This window comes from Python bivittatus, unplaced genomic scaffold, assembly GCF_059951505.1.
Source record: "Python bivittatus isolate LINGU-HERP-01145 unplaced genomic scaffold, Pbiv_v1 ctg000520_np1212, whole genome shotgun sequence".
Lineage (NCBI taxonomy): Eukaryota > Metazoa > Chordata > Lepidosauria > Squamata > Pythonidae > Python > Python bivittatus.
The window spans coordinates 517,685-538,790 of NW_028277080.1; the positions used below are offsets into that span (position 1 = coordinate 517,685).

Consider the following 21,106-nt stretch of genomic DNA (forward strand, 5'->3'; position numbering starts at 1 on the left):
GCTGTTTTTTGGGGGGATAGGGGGATACAAATACTTGAGGGAGTTGCTCATAAAGTTGCCTTGAAACAATGAAGGTGTGGCAGCTAGAGAGGGTTCCACTGGTGACCTTGGAAGTCTTATTTTAAGGTAAAGACACAACTGGGAGTCTGTCTGGAATGGCTCCTGGCATGATTTCTCTCAAATTTCCTATCGACTCCTTCCTCCAAGAATTAGATGAGCTCTGCTTGACATCCTTTTGAGGAATTTGCGACTGAGTTCTGCTGACGTCACGGGAATGCTACTCAGGAATGTGTAAACGTATTCCAGATTCATCAGCATTGGTACCAAGTTATATATACAGAATAAATCATATGTGAATACTGTACAGTTCATGATGCAATGCGTCTGAAGTAAGCATTCAGTTCTGCAGTCATTCACACAGCATCGTAAGAGTTATAGAATTTACCAGATAGAACCTTTAAGTCACATACACATCCATATGTGTATTTCTGAGTTCCAAAGCAACCCAAAGTCTCTAGTGGAGGAGAACTGATTAAAAGTGACTGTATCAGTGTGAGTTTTTGTGGAGCAGATAGTTAAAAAAAAACATGGGTTGATGTGGGGAGAGATAGAATTACTGAGATTTACAGAGGGCCATCAGTGAGCTGTAATAATTAAATGCAGTTCCCAAGATCAGAGGCAGCAAACTGGTGAATATTTAAGAGGACACCTGAGATATGTTCTGGTGAAAATCAATCAAGAATTTGTAGCACTTCAACATTTTATTGATTATTAGAGGCCATATATGCAAAAGTCTGCTGTAGAATTTTTGCTAGAATATTTCTAGTGGCAAATATAAAATGCACACCACTGTAAAAAGAATACCAAGTTGGCACGAAATGGTTCTTGTGTGGCCTGGAGAGTCTTGGTGGTCCCTGAGAAGACTGTAGGCAATTCACGCTGTAGGCAGTATCATTTGAGAAAAAAATTAAACTGGCCCAGATCTTACCAGATGGTGAAATCATGCAAGATTTTGCCATTCTCGCTTGAAATCTCCTGAGACTGGCAAAATTTCAGGTGAGAATTCAGAAATCTTGTGAGAATTGATGATATATAGTCTGACAGGGTAAACAGATGTTCCTTTAGTGGGCAGCAAGTCATCCTCTTCATGGGCTAATGCTTCATACCTTCTCTTAATCACCCAGTTCCAGATTACCCAATAACCTATAGCAATATCTCCAGCCACATTATGAAATACTTAGGAAATATTTGACATTTGAACTGGCAGCAACTAGTGCAATTGGCTTATTAAATAACATGCCATTCTGGATTCTCCATCAAATCAGTCTGAAGCAGATGAAAAAGAAGAAGTAGACCCATTTAATCAACTGGGGTTTGTATAGATCATCATGACTAGAAACCAAGATAAAAGGGCCAGCCTTACTACAAGCTACAAGAATGGAGAATCCTGGGCAGCAGCTTTAGCTCAGCCTCATCCATACAGATAGATCTGTTCTTCATAGGCAAAGCTGACCACTTGCAAAGAGGCACCAGAACCTGAACCTTTGATGTTGCTAAATGCTGGGTGTTCCTTAATCCCAGTCATGCCATGGTTCTGTTGCAGGAGATGCTGAATATGCAATGGTTCTGCCCCCCCCCCCCCCCCAATTCCAACCTGTGATTCTGTAGACAGTCATTCAGGTCAAAGTCTACAGAATGCCTGACCCTGGGAGCGGGCCCATAACCATCCCCTTTTCTCTCCATATGCTTATCACATACTGGAAAAGTGTTGAGAGGAGAAATGAGCTGCCTTTTTCCTGGGTCTTTTTGATTTACATTTCCCTGTATTTGCTGATTTATTTTACATCTAATTGCATTCCTTCGAGAAGCTGTATCTCGTTGCTTGGTTGGCGAAGTCCCTTTCGAATCAAGCCAATTCTTGGTGACTTCATCCGATTACACCCATGTCATTTTCTTGGCAACCATAAGGATTTTTCAGCTATCCAGTCAAGCCTACAGCCCTGGGATTCCCAACCAAGCCCAAACAGTCTCAGTCCTGCTTAGCTTGTTGAGATCAGTCACAGTTGGTTAGCTATTTACTTGGCTTGAGACATCACAAACTGCTCAAGGCAAGGTTCTTGCCAGTCCCCAAAAACAGCCGCTGGATAAGCCAACCAAAGGACAATGTCACAAGGTAATGGCACAGTGAAATCAAAGTCTGTTGGACAAGGAAATTGGCCAGGGGACTGAGGTTTCTTGTCCATAATTCTAATATTCATATGATTAAGATGCAGATTTTTAAAATAGATTTTATCTATTCAAACACTCCAAATGTCCCTCCTGCCTGGCCTTATTTCTTTAAAAAAGCTTTGAAATCTTTGTTGTTACTGCTGCTGTTATTCTTTTTAATACCGATCCAAAGCAATATTACATTATTGTAATAATGTACAGAACGAACGTCTGCTGCAAACAAAGCTATTTTTCCCAATGCCCAAGCATTAGGGACCTCCGTCAATGTGGTTAGGATGCTGTGGTAACTTCCAGAATTCCAGGATTCCTTTGTTAATGAACACTGACTGTATCCTTACTTTTTATAAAATGCCAGACTAAAAGTCACTTGTATGGTGAGATGGGCGGCATATATAAATTTGAAAAATAAAATAAAATAAATAAATAAAACCATGGCTCCCATGATTTAGTAGAATAGCCTTTTACTCCCTTGGTGCAACATCCTGGATTAGCACTGGAGCTCAAAAGCATGTTGGTACAACACTCAGAATGCCCTCTGAGATGATCAACATTTGATTTTCAAAAAGATTGACCCTATTGCTGGGAGCTGAGGGCTGTGCAAAGGGCAAAGTCAAAACAGATGGCCAGTCCAGAAATGGAAGCAGGTCAGACTGCATGGATTATGGCTGTGGTTCAAAGGATCATGAGTCTTTGACTTTAGAATAGGATTTGCTCTCCAGCCTATGAGCTTTGGGGGCCCAATGAATTGATACCTGCCAGAATACTTTTTTTTCTGCTTGTGTCACAAAAAATAATGTGTGGTGGTACCCTACTATCAGGCAGGGACAGAGAAAAGACAAGTACAAAAAAAGATCTGGTGGATCACAAGTTGAAGATGAGCCAACAGTGTGATGCAGCTGCAGAAAAGCAAATGCAATCCTAGCCTACATAAACAAAAGTCAAGATCAAGACAAATCATCATTCCCTTCTATTTTCCGTTGCTCAGACTACACCAAGAATACTGCATCCTATTCTGGGAACCACATTTTAGGAAGGACAAAGTGGATCTCAGGCGCCTGACAATGGACATGATTCAGTAATTGATTTCATGCACTGAACTCTTAAAGCAGTTGGATTTACTTCTGACCAAACATACATAGAATTAAGAGTAGAATTATCTTACTAAACTTGGAACTTTAACGTGTAACCAGCTGGAGCAAGATGAAGGCACTCATCCATGTAGTTAAATTTTGCATGCTGAAATGCATATTATTGGATCTCATCTTGCACGGGCATGAAGGATTATTTCTGGAAGATGGCTGCAGAAAACAACAGGCTGAAATTCAAGACAAGGTTAAAAAATAAAGACACTACTGTATAGAAGAATTCTGGGTGCTCCCTAGACCAATCTTCCTCAACTTGGTGCTCTCTGCCATTCATCATTTATAGTGTCTGTGTTGGCCAACATATCTGGAAAGCACCAGGTCAAGGAAAAGCTAATTTAACCAAGGAAATATGAACGTGTCTTTACTTCAATGGGACAATTAGATGCACACTTAATTCCCCTATTAAAATCAGGGGGACTTAGTGTTCACTGGATGACTCAGGTGTAACAGGGAGGCATACCCAACACTGTGCATGTTTTCATAATTGAGTTAACCAGACACATTAAAAAATGGAAAATCAGTTCAAATTGGCAACTTAAGTAAGTTCATCTTCCTGATTAATTTGAGAGAGAAGTTCACCTCCTTTCCCACACACACCTTTCTTACTTTCCCTGAAAGACTGCTGAGAGCGCCTTACACATTATAATTACTAGGTGTGGAATGGAAACTCCTCACTTTGAAATGTCAATACAAATCCCCAAGGTAATTACTATTTATGTTGTATAAGAGAGAGAGAGTAACATATTGCTTTGGCAATCCACATGACTTTCTAATATGCAACTATTACACATCCACATGAACTTTTCAATTGCCTCAACAGAGTTAAAGTTACACCCTCAGGAAACACACACATGGACACACACATAGAGCATCTGACAGATGTTATTAAACAGGACTTGAAACCATCCTTATATTCTTGGAGCTGGCTTCTACAAAGATTTAACCAAAGAACTTGCAGCCCTTTCTATGCTGCTTTGGAACCTCTGGTTTGGTTCAAACAATTTTTGAGTAGGAATAGGAGACCATCAAATGGCTGGATAGGCTGTAGTTTAGAGTTTAATTTCAAAATGACATGTTTCAAGTCAGGGTCTTGGGCAGGAAGAGGTGAGAATATCGCCCTGGACCCCATATATGGAAGGAATCATATAAAATGTAGTTTCATATATTAAAAAAAAAAAACACACGGAGGGAAGCCTGAAGAATTCTAGGTTATTGAACTCAACCTGGGACAGGACCCAGCTCAGCTCTTAAGATGTTTTATGGCCCACTGATTCTAATGGGAGCGGTCCCGTATTTTGATGATGCCCTATAATAGTTCCACCCATGATAAATTATTGCTACAAAAAGAGATGACAAATCAGAACTACAACAGGAAACCACAGCCGCTGAAGATGTCAAGGTCACTTTTTTTCCATGTCTCCCTCCTTCCCTCCCAGTATTGACTGTGATTATGTGATTCACAAGAGGCCCACTCTACAACTGCTTGTGCCTTTGAAAGGAAATGAAGGTATCCAGAAAGGTTATGGGGAAAATCAGTTGAATTAGTAATTGTGAGGTAAATCAATGCACCTCAGAGCTTTTGGGCAGAAACCAGATTATTGAATCTCTGGTTCAATTAATCACCAAGCTTGGCAGCTGAGCCGCTAAAAGACAGATGGGAAAGCCAGAGAAGTGGCTGCAAGTTTTATGTATACAGTGCTATAGTCGGGTCACTGTGAAGTAGTTCCTAATTGGCCTGTTTGGTTTGGTTTGATTTCGACTAGCGTTATACAATTCTCTTTGTTTTATGAAAGGGAAATCGTGTAACGTTAGTCAACATCAAATCAACGCAATTTTTATTACGGTCACACACCAGCATATATAATGCTAGTCAAAAGCCTGCTGAGCGGGGCTGGAGGCAGCCACAAACCTTGCATGGAGTCGTTGGACGCCAGTTCAGTCCTGGATGAACCGCTCCTCCTTCCACCAAAGCGACCCAACCCTCCCCGTTTCCCCTTAAAGCCGGCGGCTGCCGAAAATAATAGTGCTCGCTCTGCCGAAGAACGCCCATAAACCCCGCCTCGCCGTAACTTTCTAATGAATGAAGGCGAGCAGAAGCGCCGAGGCGTCGTTTACATTTTTCCCATTGTGACGTCGGCAGACACGGTCGCGTTCCATTCACTCCGAGAGAAGCAAGAATGAGGCTCGACGCCGGAGAGAGGAGAAAGGAGAGAGGAGAGGATGTGGGGGGCGGAGCGAGGTAGTAAAAGGAATCCTCCCCCGCACTCTAGCGAGCGCGCGGGTAGCATCGCCACTACCAGCAACAGCAGCCCCGTTATTAATGACTGAGCTGAGAGGGCGCGGAAGCGGGGGCAAAATGTTCTAAGGCCGTAGCCGTTCCTGGGGCAGGAAGGAGCCTGCGCAGAGTCGGCGGCCATGGTGGAGCTACGGGAGATGGACTGCGGCGTGCTTCAGCACCTCCTGCACCGGGGGGACTGCAGCGGCGGGAGCTACAATCAAGGCGGCGGCGGCGGCACCAGTAGCGGTTCCTCATCTGCTCCCGCGGGCGGGAAGTGTCTCCTCTTGGACTGCAGGCCCTTCCTCGCTCACAGCGCCGGCTACATCCGCGGCGCGCTCAACGTGCGATGCAACACCATCGTCCGCCGGCGGACCAAAGGGTCGATCAGCCTGGAGCAGATTTTACCGGCGGAAGACGAGGTGCGCTCCCGCCTGCGTTCGGGTCTCTACTCGGCCGTGGTTGTGTATGACGAGCGGAGCCCGCGGGCCGAATCTGTGCGGGAGGATAGCACCGTGTCGCTGGTGGTGCGGGCGCTGCGCAAGGACACGGAGCACACTGACATCTGCTTGCTGAAAGGTAAGGGGTGCGCGCGAACAGATCCGGAGAGTAGGTCAGGCGTTCGGACTGCCCCTTAAGACCGACTTCCCCTACTTTGGGCCGGTTTGAGCCAAACCGTCCGGCCAATTACGGGCTCAAAGGAGGCGCTTGGGTTGTGCGGGGCCACCGGGGTCAAGTCCTAGTACGGCGTGGGAAGGACGGTGCCCCCAAGCATGTGTACCTGTCGCCACGCGCACCCCTCCCGATTTCGAATGCGCAGCGCTCTCTGAAAGATGTTAGGCTGTAATTCAGACTGATTTGCAAGTACTCCCACCATTGCCGGGTCTGTGTTGGCTTGCTGTAGGAGAACGGAGACAAGTCTTCGAGTCGGGCCATCTTCCTCTCTGGGCCTGTTAAGTCGCCGTTTCGGTATCTGCTCGCTTGGCGTAAGGGACGCAGGGACTCGCCGCCGAGTGCCGCCGGGGGCGGAATGGAGGGAGGAGGACTCATTCTACCCATTCGAAGGGCACAACGTGTGAGCCGTGTGGCAGTCCCCTCTCACGCCCTTCTTCACTTCCGTCTAGCGGGGAGGGAAGGGGAAGGGGAAGGGGAAGGGGAGAGCCGTCTCTGGCGTGGTGTGACCAGCGATGACGCCAAGGACCAGCGGCTGTTCTCTCGCTTGCTTTGCGCTCCTCTGTCCACCACCTGACCGGGGCTTCGGGGCAAGTGTAAGACGAGCTGGTGATACTTTGAGCTCTTCAGTCATCCTCCGTAGTTAATGAGGGGCCATCGGATCAGATCGCTGGTGACTTCTTGCCCTGCGTTCAGTAAGGAGGCCTCTCTTAGAAACCTCATTGTTAGAAAACAAGCAGAGGATAGGAAACTTTTTCAGCTCCTATAGAAAACTTCTCAGACCAGACCAGGAAGGAGGGACCTTGTGCAGGAACCTGCAGACTTATTTCTCTTGGAGGTTTCAGCCTGTCTAGTCCTTACCTCCCCCCCCCCCCCCGCTCAGACTTTTCTCTCTGCCCCTTGGTTTGGAGAAGGAGCCAAAAATGTACCTGGAAAGAAAGCTGGGACTGTTTTCTTTATCCCCAGAGGGAGCATTTTCTAAAAGGCATTTAAAAAAACGGTCAGTTTTCTGAAGAAGATTGCCTGTGTGCCACTGTTTGTCAACTTCAGTTTTCTAGGCAAACTGCCCCCAAAGAAAAGCAGATAGTCTGGCAATCAACAGGATGTGCCCTTTACACAGCTGTATATGCGGCAAAGCCATTAGGAGATTGACCTGGAATGACAGTCCTTTGGCTAATAATGGTTTTGTTATAATCTTTGCCCCTCAGCTAGTTGTTCCCATTTCTTGCTGGGTGTGGTCCAAGGAAACCAGGCAGTATTGTATGGGGGGGGGGGTATTTCCTGCCCATCTGACTTACTAGCTGGTTGTGTGTGTGAAGGCAGCTGGTGACCTTTTGAATTACAAAAGCTTTGGGTGGGTGGAAGGGAAAAGGGTGAGAGATCCTGTTTTATTGTTCCCTGAATGGCCTCTCCCCTTAGGAATGCATGAGAATAAGGGTGGTGGTGGGAAGTGGCCCTAAATTCTATTTGTAGGGGTAGTGCCATGGCTCAAGGGATTGTATTTGTGTCTTCTGGAAGGAAGTTTTTACTGGCTTCTGTGGAAAAATTCCTTCTTGTGTCCCCAGCTCCAGCATTGAATCCTTAATTGTTTTGTTTTGTTTTAATCAATTCAATTGGGTCCGGTTTTTGGAGACTGCCTGGACAAGTCCCTGCAGTTTTCTTGGCAAGGTTTTTCAGAAGTGGTTTGCCATTGCTTCCTTCCTAGGGCTGAGAGAGAGTGACTGGCCCAAGTCACCCAGCTGGCTTTGTGCCTAGGCAGGACTAAAACTCATGGTCTCCCAGTTTCTAGCCTGATATCCCTAGCCAGAATATTCCAGGCCAGAATAGGATTTATTTTATGGTTTTCTTTCCACTTCTAAAGGGGCGCTGGAAGGACGATGGTCAGAGACTCTGTCAAATATAGTTTAAATATTTTCAGAATCTTATTTTGTAGAAGAACAGAAAGCCCTATGCTTTAATCAACACATTTGCTAATTACTGAAACTAATGGTGACTGTGAAAAAATGAAATTAAGCCTTGAGATAAATTGTTATAATATAAGGGAGTCTCTCCTAAAATAGGAATGATTCACAGAACAATTCTCTATGATTTTTAATGCTAGGAAAATCATGTTTAAAGCAGACAAAAAGTCAAATCAATAACATCAATCAATTTCAAAAGGCCCTTGTACTCATTTGGCAGCTGATTAATTCTTTAGGCATTATGGCTTCATTTGACAGTGTTTCACTTCAGTGAAATAATGGATAATTAGCAACGTTGGAGCTTTGGGTTGTAGCATTTGTTAGCTAATTACCCAATTCCAACTGTTGGAATGCTTGTAGTTTGCTCCTGACACTTTATAGATGCCCTATGTCCTCCTACTTCCTGGAAGAGCCTGGTGTTGCAATGCAGCTTTGCTGAAAAAAATGTTTGCCAAAGTTGGAACTGGTGGGGAGGGGTTTGAAAAGTTGAGCACGTGGAGGACTCTTCTTGGGCCCTTTGTAGGCATAGACCTCAGCCAGGCAGAGGATCAAGTACCTCTTTAAAATTTATTCAGTTTGTTGTTTCATAATGGCCTGATGGTAATACCTTGCTTCTCCTGAGCCAGGCCAAGCAAAACTAGAATTAATTATGGAAATTTGACTAATTTACACAACTCAGTATTCTATGTTCAGTTTGTGTGTGTGCAGGAATATGAACCTTACGGGAAAGGTATCATTTTGCATGTGGCCTTGCAATGTATACAGTCCTGTTTTTATTTATCCAAATTCAAGATTTGTTTTTAACATTGGCAGTAAATTCTTTTGAACAATTAACTGCAATTTATTCTTAGCTCACCGTTTTGGGAACAGTGCATTTTTGCAATAATGCTTTTGAAAGATCTTGTCAGCTGTAGGGTTCCTAGAAACCCTGAGGAAGGATGATAGAAAATATTTTCTAGCTTAATCTTTCAAAATTTTAAGAGGAGTTGCTACATTTAGCAGTGGCTTTACTTTTACAGAAGGTTCAGAATTGAGGGTCTTTCTTGTTACTTTTCCAGCTTCCTCTGGAATCCAATCCAGAACTGGCCAAGAGAATGAGAGATGTTTTAGTGGATCAGCCCTCTTCATAGAATACCCTGCTAAGAGGTTATGTGCTTTTTAGCCACTTGTATTATAATATAATCTTTTTCTGTGGCTTATTTACGAGGAAACCTTGATCCATTAAGATCCTTAGGATAGAGGACAGGCTGAAATAGTTTAATAAATCAATAAATAAAATAATGGAGGAGGAAGAAGGATGATGACCTTGCACTTAAAAGCCTTCCAAGTGTGGGCATTTCTGTAGAACAAGGTGAAATTACTCATACTAAAACTTAGTGTGGTGGAGAAGAGCATTGCACTTCTGTATGAATGGTGGAACTTGTTCTCCATGGGGAGGTAAAATCAGTTTGGAGAGTGATTGTTAATGACATTTGGCAGAACTGGGATTGGGGGGTATGTCCATCCTTGTGCTCCATGATCTCTCAGCAGCTTTCAATAGCATCAATCATGGTCCAGCTGGGAATGGTGGGCACCATATTATGGTGGTGCTTCTCCTTTCTTTGTGGTTGGTTCCAGTGGATGCTAATGGAGGGGAGAGGTCAAAACCATAGCCCCTCATTTGTGGGATGTCTCAGAGATTGAAATTCTTCCCCTTCTGTTTAATATCTGCATTACACTGCTAGGTGAGATCATCTGTTAGTTTGGGGTTCAATATGATCAGTATGCTAATGATACTCAGTTATATGTCTTGATACTGGGTTATCCAAGTGGTGTTGTCAATGTCCTGTCTCAGTGCCTGGAGGCTGTTCAGATCTGGATGGGGAGGAACAGACTCAGGCTCAATTCTGACAAGACCAAGTGGTTGTGGATACTTGGGCTCCCCAGCTCTCAGGACTTTCCATCTTTAGTTCTGGGTGGGGTAGTACTTTCCCATTTGAGACTGGGGTGTAATCTGGGAGCAAGTGGCAGCTTTACCCAAGAAGGCCTTCAAACAGATTCATCTAGTGTGCCAGTTGTACTCATTCCTAATTCAGGAGGCCCTTAGATGGTCACTCATGCCCTAGCCACCTCAAAAATGGACCATTGCAAAGCACTCCACATTGGGCTGTCCTTGAATACCACTTGAAAGCTATCCCTGGTCCAGAATGCAGTGGTGTGGGCACTGGTATGCCATGGTATGCCCACGTGACACCACTGCTCTACAAGTGGCACTGGTTGCCAGTTGACTTCCGTGTGCAATTCAAGGTGCTGGCTGTCACCTATAAATCCCTTCATGGCATTTGAAGGACCAGCTATCTCTGATAATTTCTGCCCACCTAATAAGACCCTCTGGCTTTCCCTTGATCAAACAAGTTAATCTGTCAGGGCTGAGGAAGCATGGCTTCTCTTATCGTACAGCGCTTCTCCAGAATGGCTTCCATCCTGATGAAGTTCTGAAAGTATGGGACAAGTCTGCACAACATGTGGCCAGCTAAGCAGCCTTGTGTGGCCTGATGGAGTTTTTAAAAAAGTAATAAATTCACCATCACCCTGAAAGACATACTGCTGACCAGCAGCAGCTTCTGGTGCGTCAGGTATTCCTTTGCAGCCCATGATGATTTTTATTTTATTGGTGTGGCCCTTTCTCCTCTACAAGTGGTGTAGACTGGTCTGCAAAGCCTGGCTGTTCTCCCAGGCCTTGGGAAGGGTGGTTGTTGAGTCCCTGTAGGTTCCTCCTTTTACTTGATATGTATAGTTTGCTTCTGGATGTACATGATTTGTTTTTCTGTTTTATTGTTTCTTTCTTTCTTTTTTTTACGCATAAGCCATCTGGAGTCAGGCAGCCTCTAAATTGTATGAATAAATAAAATTGACCCAGAAGTTGAGGTTCCACTAGTTTGGCAATTGTCTTGGGTTGTAGAGTAGAGTAGAGTGGACTTCACACTAAGAGGACTTTGTGGCAACAGATCTGCTGTAAACTTTCCAGAAGTATAGTCAGGTTAATTTGTATGATAGCTAAAACAAAAACTTGTGGCACCTTAGAAACTAACAATGTATTATGGTGAAAGCTTGGGGGTGTTTAATATTGACAGATGAATGAATAATATCCTTAGCTATATCTGTATGCGTGTGGTGGGAGGGAAAGCAGTGAGGCCAGTGGAAAAAGAAGCAGACCAAACAGGTAGGCATGATTCAAATGAAACTTGGAGATGTAAACTAAGTCATGATAGGTCCCTTGGTAACCAGGCATTCATGGTTCAACTTCATTGTGTTTTTAGAATACACTTACCAGTGCCAAGTTAGCTAACAGATCGCAGTGCATACCAGAGCTCTTGCCTATTGCTTGCTGATTGAGTGAATGGCAGGGCATAATTTCTGCCTTGGCCTCAGGAGAATTGTGTGGCACGCAAGAGGAATTGGTCTAGTCTACCTGACCCCGTAGAACCCCACAGGCACACGCTCTTCCAGTTCATGTGTGGTGAAATTGTTCTCCCTTGTATGTACTAGAGAACATGCTTAGCATAAAGATTCTCTTCAATGATTTGGATGTGGATAAGGTGACAGGCCTTCTCCAGGGTTGCCCCCACGCTTTGGAATGCTTTCCCTCCAGAGGTTTGTAAAGCCCCTCCCTGATGGCATTTAGAAGATCATTGAAGACAGTTTTATTTCACTGAGCATTCAACCCTAATGAAGAGTTTACTGGCATCCTTCTTGAAAGAGGGTTGACTTAACTCTTCTTGGGTTGGTTGGTTGGTTTTTAAATATCATTTTTAATGTGTTGTAGCTTGGCCAGATCCTTTCAATTGGGGTGGACTATTAAAAACAATTAAATAATTAAAATAAATGGGGAGATTGGGACAGTGGGCACTCTCTTCCCTGCTTTCTGTAGTACAGGGCCGAATCTCCCAAAAGTTGTTACTAATTGCTACTGGTCACCTGGAAGCCAGATTTGGGAGCCCACTTAAGGCTGTCAGTGGTGTTAGGAGAGAGTAATTTGGAAGAAGGTAGTGGCCGACCACATCTGTACTGCTGCCAAGAAAACATGGACCTATCCAGGCGATCACCAAGAAGTATCTTGGAGGGAAGCTCTACCTTTAATTTTTGTCAACCGCAAATCACATTTCAGCCTCTGCACTGAGATTTTAATTACTCTCTCTGTGCCTAGTTTTTTGAAAGGATGTTTTTAGAAAGTGTATTTGCTTACCAATAGCCTGTCTGTTTTGGTTCCCATTCTCTTACAATGCACATACTGCTTTATCACATGCCATGCTATGTTTCTTGGTGCAGCAGTTGACTGCTACTGCTTTCACTATAGCTCAGTGTTTCTCAATGTTGGCAACTTTAAGATGCGTGGACTTCAACTCCCAGAATTCCCCAGCCAGCTGGCTGGGGAATTCTGGGAGTTGAAGTCCACACATTTTAAAGTTGCCACGGTTGAGAAACACTGCTATAGCCCCTTCCTGGTCTCTGGTCCATTTGATTTCTTTGGCCATTACATTCTGACAGCTCTTCAATATTCCTGTTATACATAAATGCCTCTGAAGAGAGCTAAGAATTCCTTTCATTCAGTAGAAACCAGAATTATCATACCAGCAGCCAGAGAGTTTTCAGATAAAGTAGTGTGTGTTTATCTCAGCCTTTTTCTTTGTCCTCTATTTCATTTACATGTTCTGGGGCAAACGCCTCCAGTGTGGCGTGGCCTGTGTCTTCATCTGATACCTCATTTGTCTCTACAGTCATAAGATCAGCTAATTATTTTTGAAGTCAAAGCTGGCTTTGGGTAAATGTGAATAGCAAGTTGTTTTTCCTAAGACACTAATCCAACAGATGGGAAATGGGCAGCGGAATGGGAGATTTGTAGCAGTAATATACCTTGCAGGAGATCTTTTGAAAACACGTGTGCCAAGTCTTCAGTGCACCGCCAATCCTCTGTTAAAACTGGCCAGTTTTAGTCAGTCTCGGAAACTATGCAGGATTGGGCCTGATTAGACTTGATTAATTGGTATGGGAGATCACCAAGGAATTCTTAGTTGTAGGCTAGACTGGGAAGTCAAAGTTCCAGACGAAGACTTCTTACTGTTGCCAAGAAAACTTCATTAATGGGTCTACAACATCATTAAGAACTTAGCTTCAGAACATCCTTGACTTTACTATCTCTTTTGTGAATCATGTCATGCAACTGTGTTGAGGCATCATCTCTCCCACTGCTTCCAAGCAAACATCTGTGTCGATGGGCACTTAGCATGTAAGTGTGAAGGGCCTTTGCCCTAAACATTCATGCATGTTGGAGGTGGGCTGTCCTCTGTCTCTACTTGTGTATTGATAATAGTTGAAAAAAGCTGTAGCATCTTGTAAGTCACGACCACAACTTTGAAATGGGATGTTTTGCAGTATCTTATTTACTTTCAGGTGGCTATGAAAGATTCCAGTCAGAATATCCAGAATTCTGCACAAAGACAAAATCTCCTACAGCAGCCTCTACTCTGGCGCCTGTGGAGCATCTGGACCACAGCTGCAGTTCCTGTGGGACACCCCAGCATGATCAGGTAGGCTTGCTTCTCTGCACTTCAAAGCTTCTGCTGTCCGAAGCAAAACACTTCCTTTTATGTATTCATGACATCCGTATCCCTCTGTTGGTATACATGGGGGTTCTCCTCTTGAGTATAACTTAGTTGTGCTCAGTGGTGAGTCATATGTTATCAGAACAGCATCAAAAGCAAAAAATGTTTCATATAGTTGTAAAATCCTAAAATCAAGACAGTATTTTTCTGTGTAAAGCAATGGTAGCCTTGTTTAAGGTGACACAAGCCCTCCTGGGAAAAAAGGAGGTTTACCTGCAAGGCTACATGGAAGAATTTGCAGAGCGTCTGACAGATAAAATTGTTTGGATTTGTTCCAAGTTGGACTCCAGCTTTAATACAGGTCCAGTAGAGGTGCACAGGACAGTCTTGCCCTGTTATCTGGGAGGGATTTGATCCTGTTGGACCTGAGGAAGTGGGCAGGGTCCTAGGGACCCCCTCCTCAAGAAGCCATCGCTGGATCTGACTGTACTGGACAATTTTTGCCTGGTGTCTAAGCTTCCCTTTTGGGGGAAGGTTGTGGAGAAGGTGGTTGTGCAGCAGCTTCACTGGGCCCTGGATGAAGCAGGTTATCTGGACCCCTTTCAGTCAGGATTCACACCTAGGTATGGGACAGAGACTGGCATTGGTCACACTTTTGGATGCTCTCTGGCGGCAGTGGGACAGGGGTTGTCATGTGTCCTTGCTGTTCTTTACCTCTTAGCAGCCTTTGACACTATCGATCATGGTATCCTTTTGGATTGGGTCCGTGGGTTGGGAGTAGGTGAAACAGTATTGTGTTGGTTTGCTTCCTTTCTGCAGGGCTGGTACCAGTAGGTGTTGATTAGGAGCGAGAGGCCCTGCCCTTGGCCCCTACTTTGTGGGGTTCCGCAGGGTTCAGTCCTCTCTCCACTCCTATTTAACATCTACATGAAGCCATTGTGTGAGATCATCCGTCACCATGGGGTGACGTATCATCAGTATGCTGATGATACCCAGTTATATATCTCTGCCCTGGGCGAATTAAGCGATGCTGTTGAGGTCCTGTCCTGGTGCCTGGAGGCTGTAGTGGTCTGGATGGGGAACAACAGGCTTCAACTGAACTCTGGCAAGACTGAGTGGCTCTGGGTTTTTGGGCCTTCTGGATCTGGGATTTTACCATCTTTGGTATTGGATGGGGTGGCACTGCCCAGACTTGTGACTCCTGCTCGAGGAGCAGGTGGCAGTTGTGGCTAGAAGGGCCTTTGCACAACTTTGTGTTGTGCACTAGCTGCACCCTTTCCTGAACCATGGGGCTCTATTCACAGTTACTCACACTGTGGTCACCTCCAGAATGGATTACTGTAATGTGCTCTACATGGGGCTGCCCTTGAAGAGTTTCCAGAAGCTTCAGCTGGTGCAGAATGCAGCTGTGTGGACAGTTATGTGCGCCCCTAGGGTGGCACAAGTTATGTCTCTGTTCCACGAGCTGCATTGGTTGCCAGTTTGTTTCTGGGTGCAATTCAAAGTGCTGATTTTGACCTTTAAAGCCCTACATGGCATGGGACTAGGTTATTTGAGGGACTATCTCTTCCTGGTTACATCTACCTGTTCCATGAGGTTGAGCAAGAGGGGTATGTTGCGGGTCCCAGCTACTAAGAAGTTACATCTGGCAGAACCCAGGCAGTGTGCCTTTTCTGCTGTGGCCCCTGCCCTATGGAGCATCATTTCCCCCTGAGGTGAGATTGGCCCCATCCCTACTCGCCTTCCAGGAAGCCCTTAAGATATGGCTTTTCCATCAACCTTGGGGGTCCCAGGGTGAGCCAGCAAGATGGTTGTGGGATGTTAAATGATGGTTGTCTCTCCAGCTGTCTTGAGTTTTTATATTTTTGTTTTTTGTTTTTACTTAGTGTTTTATGATTCTTGTTTTTATTTATCGTACACCACCCAGAGTCACATTCTGTGGGATGGGCGGCTATATAAATTTCTTAAATAAATAAATATGGACTACCAGTTGACTGTGTCATTGATTCCAATTTACTGTATTTGAATAGCATCTACTTTTCTCTGAAGCCAGGAGATAATTTATATATTTCAAATTATAGAAGGCTCTTCACTTTGGCAAGGTAACAGTGCCTCGTGCTCAGCGGTTCTGTTTGGGAAAAATAGGAAAATTCTCTATTGCATGAGAATTTGTCCTGTAGCTGATAGAGATTGAATCAATAGAAGTAGAACTTGCCCTCCTGAGCTGTTTATTTTTTTAAAAGGATGTGGTATTCTCTCATTAGCCTCTTCTAGACTCCTCTTCATGTTACCCAGTTGTGTTTCAAGCAACTTTTTGGCTTGCCAAATTGATGAGACATATATACAGGAAGCTAAGAACTGAAAAGAAAGAAGGTGTAGGTGGAGAGCCCTCTGTGATTTCATTCAGTTGTGAAACTGAGATAAAATAACCTGCAGCACAGAAGTCATATAACAAATGTATGTTAATTTATATCAACTTGTGTATATATGTATTTATGCAGATGTGCTTACTGTTGATCATAATAAAGTAACTTAACAGCAATGACAACAACAAAAACAGAGTAAGACTGCTTTGATTTAAGATGGCTTCAGTTCTAGCAAACTGGCTCACTAACAGAATTCTTACTGCAATTCCAAAAAGTGGGATGTATTGAGAGAGGACCATTTTTGGGGCAGTACAGGGAGGTAACTCTTCTCCAAATCCATGTATTTTGGGATGAAATTACTTTAGTTCTAACTCTGCAGCTGTGGTTGATGCATGTATGGGTTTGTCAAGAAGAGATTAATACTGCTGTAATCAAGGAACGTGCCTGACAAAGAGGCAATGAAATTCCTTCTTAAGCAACGTGACTGCATACATATCAGAAATTGGGCAATAAGAACAACTTAATCCTTGGAATGCATGTAGGCTGAAGTGAAGTTGTCAGGTTCCAGGTTATCCAGAGATAATAGACTTGGTCTCCTTTTGTGTGGTCAGGACAATCTTCTACTGATCTCAATCCGGAAATACTTCAAGTGGAGAAATCCACTGATGGTATTTTCCATCCTAGTGGCTGGTGTGTCCGGCCACTGTATGGGCTTGGTTTGGTTTGGTGGGCCTGAGCTTAGCACACCGAACCAAACCTGAAGTGCAGAGTTTCGTACAAAGAATAATGGCACTCTGCGATTAAGGAAGTGATAAAGTGCATTCCATAGTTAGTTGCTAGTAGGTGCGAGAGTTTATTTGGAGAGTGGCAGTAAACGTGCATTTTTTTCTTTGCTGTCAGCAACTGATATGGAGTCTTGGGAATATGTTTCACAGCGCTCTCTGTCCAAAAACCTGATTAGAAGTTGTGTGTTCATGGTGACTCAGCATGCTGGCACCTCTAAATAAAATTCGGAGAGGCGTTTTCTCTACTACCCATTTTTGTTCTGTCATCTGAACTATGATATACAGAATATAAACCCATTGACTCCCCAGTTTTGGTTCAGGGGGTGGGGAGAGTTTAAAATATGAGGGGATTTTGAATATTAAAAATGCGGGGAGAACCGTGGACTACTTTCTGCAGTTCATGGTTGGCAGTTAGAAATGTAATTTAACTGCATACCTTCACCAAATGTGTTGTGACAGTCTTTGCATTTTTGGACTAAAACAGGGCTGGAAAGAACATGTTGCAGGCTGTACATTCAAAACATAATTTAGTTACAGGAGTAATATTTAGCATCTCGATGTTAGAGAAAAGAAGCCATAAAGTGGGTGAGCAATGTTGGCTGTTGGGGCAAGATTTTCTGAGCTGTCAGAGAGCATCTGGACTCTTGCTCAGGATGAACTACAAAATGTAGATTTGAACTGCAGGATCCATCTTTTCTTAGCATGGTGGGCAAGTTCCTTTAATGCAGAACTTCAGGTTTAACCTTCTATTTAAATATTCTCTAAGCAGAATTTTAAAAAAAATTAAATTATGGAATAATGAAAAGCTAAAGCTATACAGAAACAGATGAGCAAGGCACAATTGAATGTTTAAAAAATGAGACTAGCAAAGTGAGTAAAGTTGATTTCCCAGCTGAGGACACTCCACGTGACTCTAGACCAGTGTTTCTCAACCTCAGCAACTTTAATGCTGGCTGGGGAATTCTGGGAGTTGAAGTCCACACATCATAAAGTTGACAAGGTTGAGAAACACTGATCTAGACAGTAGCCTACAGAAATTCGGGTGATGTCCTCTTTGATTGAAAGAATCAGTGGGACGTTGACCACACTCTGTTGTTGTCATTCAGGAGCTCCTGTGTTCTTCCTGTTTCATATGTTGTTCCCTCTTTCTTGTTTCTTCCTCCCACCAACATAGGGTGGCCCCGTGGAAATCTTGCCATTCCTTTTCCTTGGCAGTGCTCATCATGCAGCTCGGAGGGACATGTTGGAGGCCTTGGGAATCACAGCCCTGTTAAACGTTTCATCGGACTGCCCCAACCACTTCGAAGGACACTTTCAATATAAGTGCATTCCAGTAGAAGATAACCACAAAACCGACATCAGCTCCTGGTTCATGGAAGCCATTGAATACATAGGTAAGAGAGTGGCAAAGTATGCCATGTTTGTGGAGATAATTGGATTTTATTTATTAAAAAATTTAAACCACCCAATAGCCAAAGCTCTCCGGGTGGTTTACAATAAAACAGACTAAAAAATACAATTTGAATAAAAACATATACAATAAAATCAAAAAACATATACAATATAAAAACATATACAATAAAATCAACATTTGGTGTAGTGGGTAAGGCATCCGACTAGATGTGGAAGCTGGGAGACCATGAGTCTCGCCTTGGGCCCAAAGCCAGCTGGGTAACCTTGGATCAGTCACTCTCTCTCAGCCCTAGAAAGCAGGCAAGGACAAACCACTTCCAAAATCTTGCCAAGAAAATTGCAGGGACTTGTCCAGGCAGTCACCGGGAGTCAAGACTGACTCAAAAGTGCACACGCTCACACAGATACACACACATGCAGAAACCACCATATAAAACTAAACAGCTGCAAGACAGTCATTCAAAATCTAAAAATATACAAATTGAAAGCCAGTTAAAAAGTCTTGGAAAATAGAAAGGTCTTCACCTGGTGCCAAAATGATGCTAATGTGTGCACCAATCAAGTCTCGCTGGGGAGGAATTCCATAAATGGGGGTATCTCCACAGAAAAGAGCTCTCTCCTTGAACATGGAGTGCCACCACAATTGGATGCGAGCTACAGAGCCCACGTTTCTGATCCTAGAAAGCATTTGAATGTCCAACTTCTCGTTGAGGAAGCAGGATTTTGGTTTACCCCATTTGTTTTCGCCTTAGGCTGTGATACTTTCTTTGCATATGGTGGAAGAAGATGCTCCTTTTTTAAAGCAACATTCCCAACAGCTTTACTATCCCATGGTAGTTAGATCTCTTTGAGCCTGGACTCTCTGCCGTTCTGTACCTTTGCTGTATTAGGCAAACAGAACAAAATCCCAACAGTTCTGTTTCTGGGCATGGTGGTAGGGAAAGAGCTACAGACTTTCATTTGCACTGGAAGTTCTGCTGTGGTTCTGGGAAAAATTGTTTCTCCAACTTTCTTAACGTCTGATAATAGGACTGATAGATACACATCCTGGAGCTTTGAGTTCTTTGAAGTTGTAGCAGTGTGCTTTATGTGAGAGGGGAGAGAGAGAGATTTTTCTCCACTCCACTCCGCTTTATTTGTTAACTTGGTAAGTGTGGCAGAACTCTTGCATTTTACCAGGAGCATCCCTTGAGGCCCAGACAAGCTTCTGCATTAGATTCAGAACTGGGCTTGAGTAAAGGAAGCTATTTTCCAAGTTTCTTGGAAAGATCTGCTTTCCGAAACAAATGAGGGAGGTATTCATTCTGGCTGCATTCCTGTGATATGAACAATCCATGCAAAATTGCAATGTCGTTAAGGCCGCTTCATGCATATAATGTATCACACATTGATCTCTAGAACCACATTTAGAAATCGTTTACCTCTGTGGATGAGCCCTAGGTAGGAATTTGGTCTAGCACAAATACCTTTTGAGGGATTTTTTGCTTGCATTCAACTGAGAGGTGTCAAAGATATAATATTGAAGGATAAAAAAAATGAAATTGGATGTGTAAATGAGCAATCTGAATATACTTAGCCCTGTTTTGTTTTTGTTTTTGTTTTTAACACAATCCTTTCCACATAACAAAAGCTGAATTCAGTGACTTGTTTAAGACTTGCAAAAAATGGTTATGAAATTATTACATTTCTTTGGAAAGGTGTACATCCCTAACTACTGTTAGTCTTATGTGGTGTCTCCCCTGCTTCCAGTCATTTGTTCACCCATTTTGAAAGCACTGTCTTAGTGTAATTAATACTTGCTTTAAGGAACACCTTCCAAATACTGTAAAACATGTTAGCTAAATTACGCTCTCTTGCTTTTTATTTATTTTTATTAGGCCAATTTATATAGGCACCTAACTGGCATGCAACTCGAGGTGGCTATATAAAGTTGGGGCACGTGATTTCCAAGGGCTTGGGGAATTGTGGCTCACAGCCCCGCAATTGGGGTCAGCGTTGGATTTTAAGGGTTGAATGTGCTAATGCTCCTGCTCTGCTCCCCTAGACGCTGTTAAGGTGTGTCATGGACGGGTGCTTGTGCACTGCCAAGCTGGCATCTCCAGATCCGCCACCATCTGTTTGGCTTACCTGATCATGAAGAAGCGAGTCAAGCTGGAGGAGGCCTTTGAGTTTGTCAAGCAACGTCGGAGCATCATCTCTCCGAACTTCAGCTTCATGGGTCAGCTACTTCAGTTTGAGTCCCAGGTGCTGACAACGTCCTGTGCTGCGGAGGCTGCAAGCCCCTCGGGAACACTAAGAGAAAGGGGGAAGAACTCCTCCACCCCTACATCTCAGTTTGTTTTCAGTTTCCCAGTCTCTGTGGCAGTGCATTCCACTTCAGGAAGCCTTCCTTATCTGCATAGCCCTATTACCACCTCTCCCACCTGCTAGAGTAGGCCTCTGGGGGTTGCAGCTAGGGACGTCAAAGAACAGAATCCTACAGCCCCATTGGCAATCGCTATAGGCAATAAAGAACTCTGCCCCCCCACAGCCAAATGGAATGCACCAAAGACAGAGCAATTAAGGCAAACTTTGCAGCTAGAATGGAACCTAGTGGGGCGGTGGGTTCCAGCATGTCCTTTCTTGGCAAGATGTCTTACCTCATTTTTTAAATATATAAAAAATATAAAAAGCTTGAA

The 21,106-nt window shown here is 43.9% G+C and overlaps 1 protein-coding gene across 1 annotated transcript; it reads left to right on the top strand.

The window, feature by feature from the left end:
- Positions 1-759: 759 nt before the first annotated feature.
- On the top strand, positions 760-21,106 carry DUSP4 (dual specificity phosphatase 4). Its single transcript, XM_007443696.4, has 4 exons — positions 760-6,228; positions 13,713-13,849; positions 18,190-18,409; positions 20,473-21,106. The coding sequence occupies exons 1-4, from the start codon at positions 5,790-5,792 to the stop codon at positions 20,856-20,858; spliced, it is 1,182 nt and encodes a 393-aa protein (XP_007443758.2). The 5' UTR covers positions 760-5,789; the 3' UTR covers positions 20,859-21,106.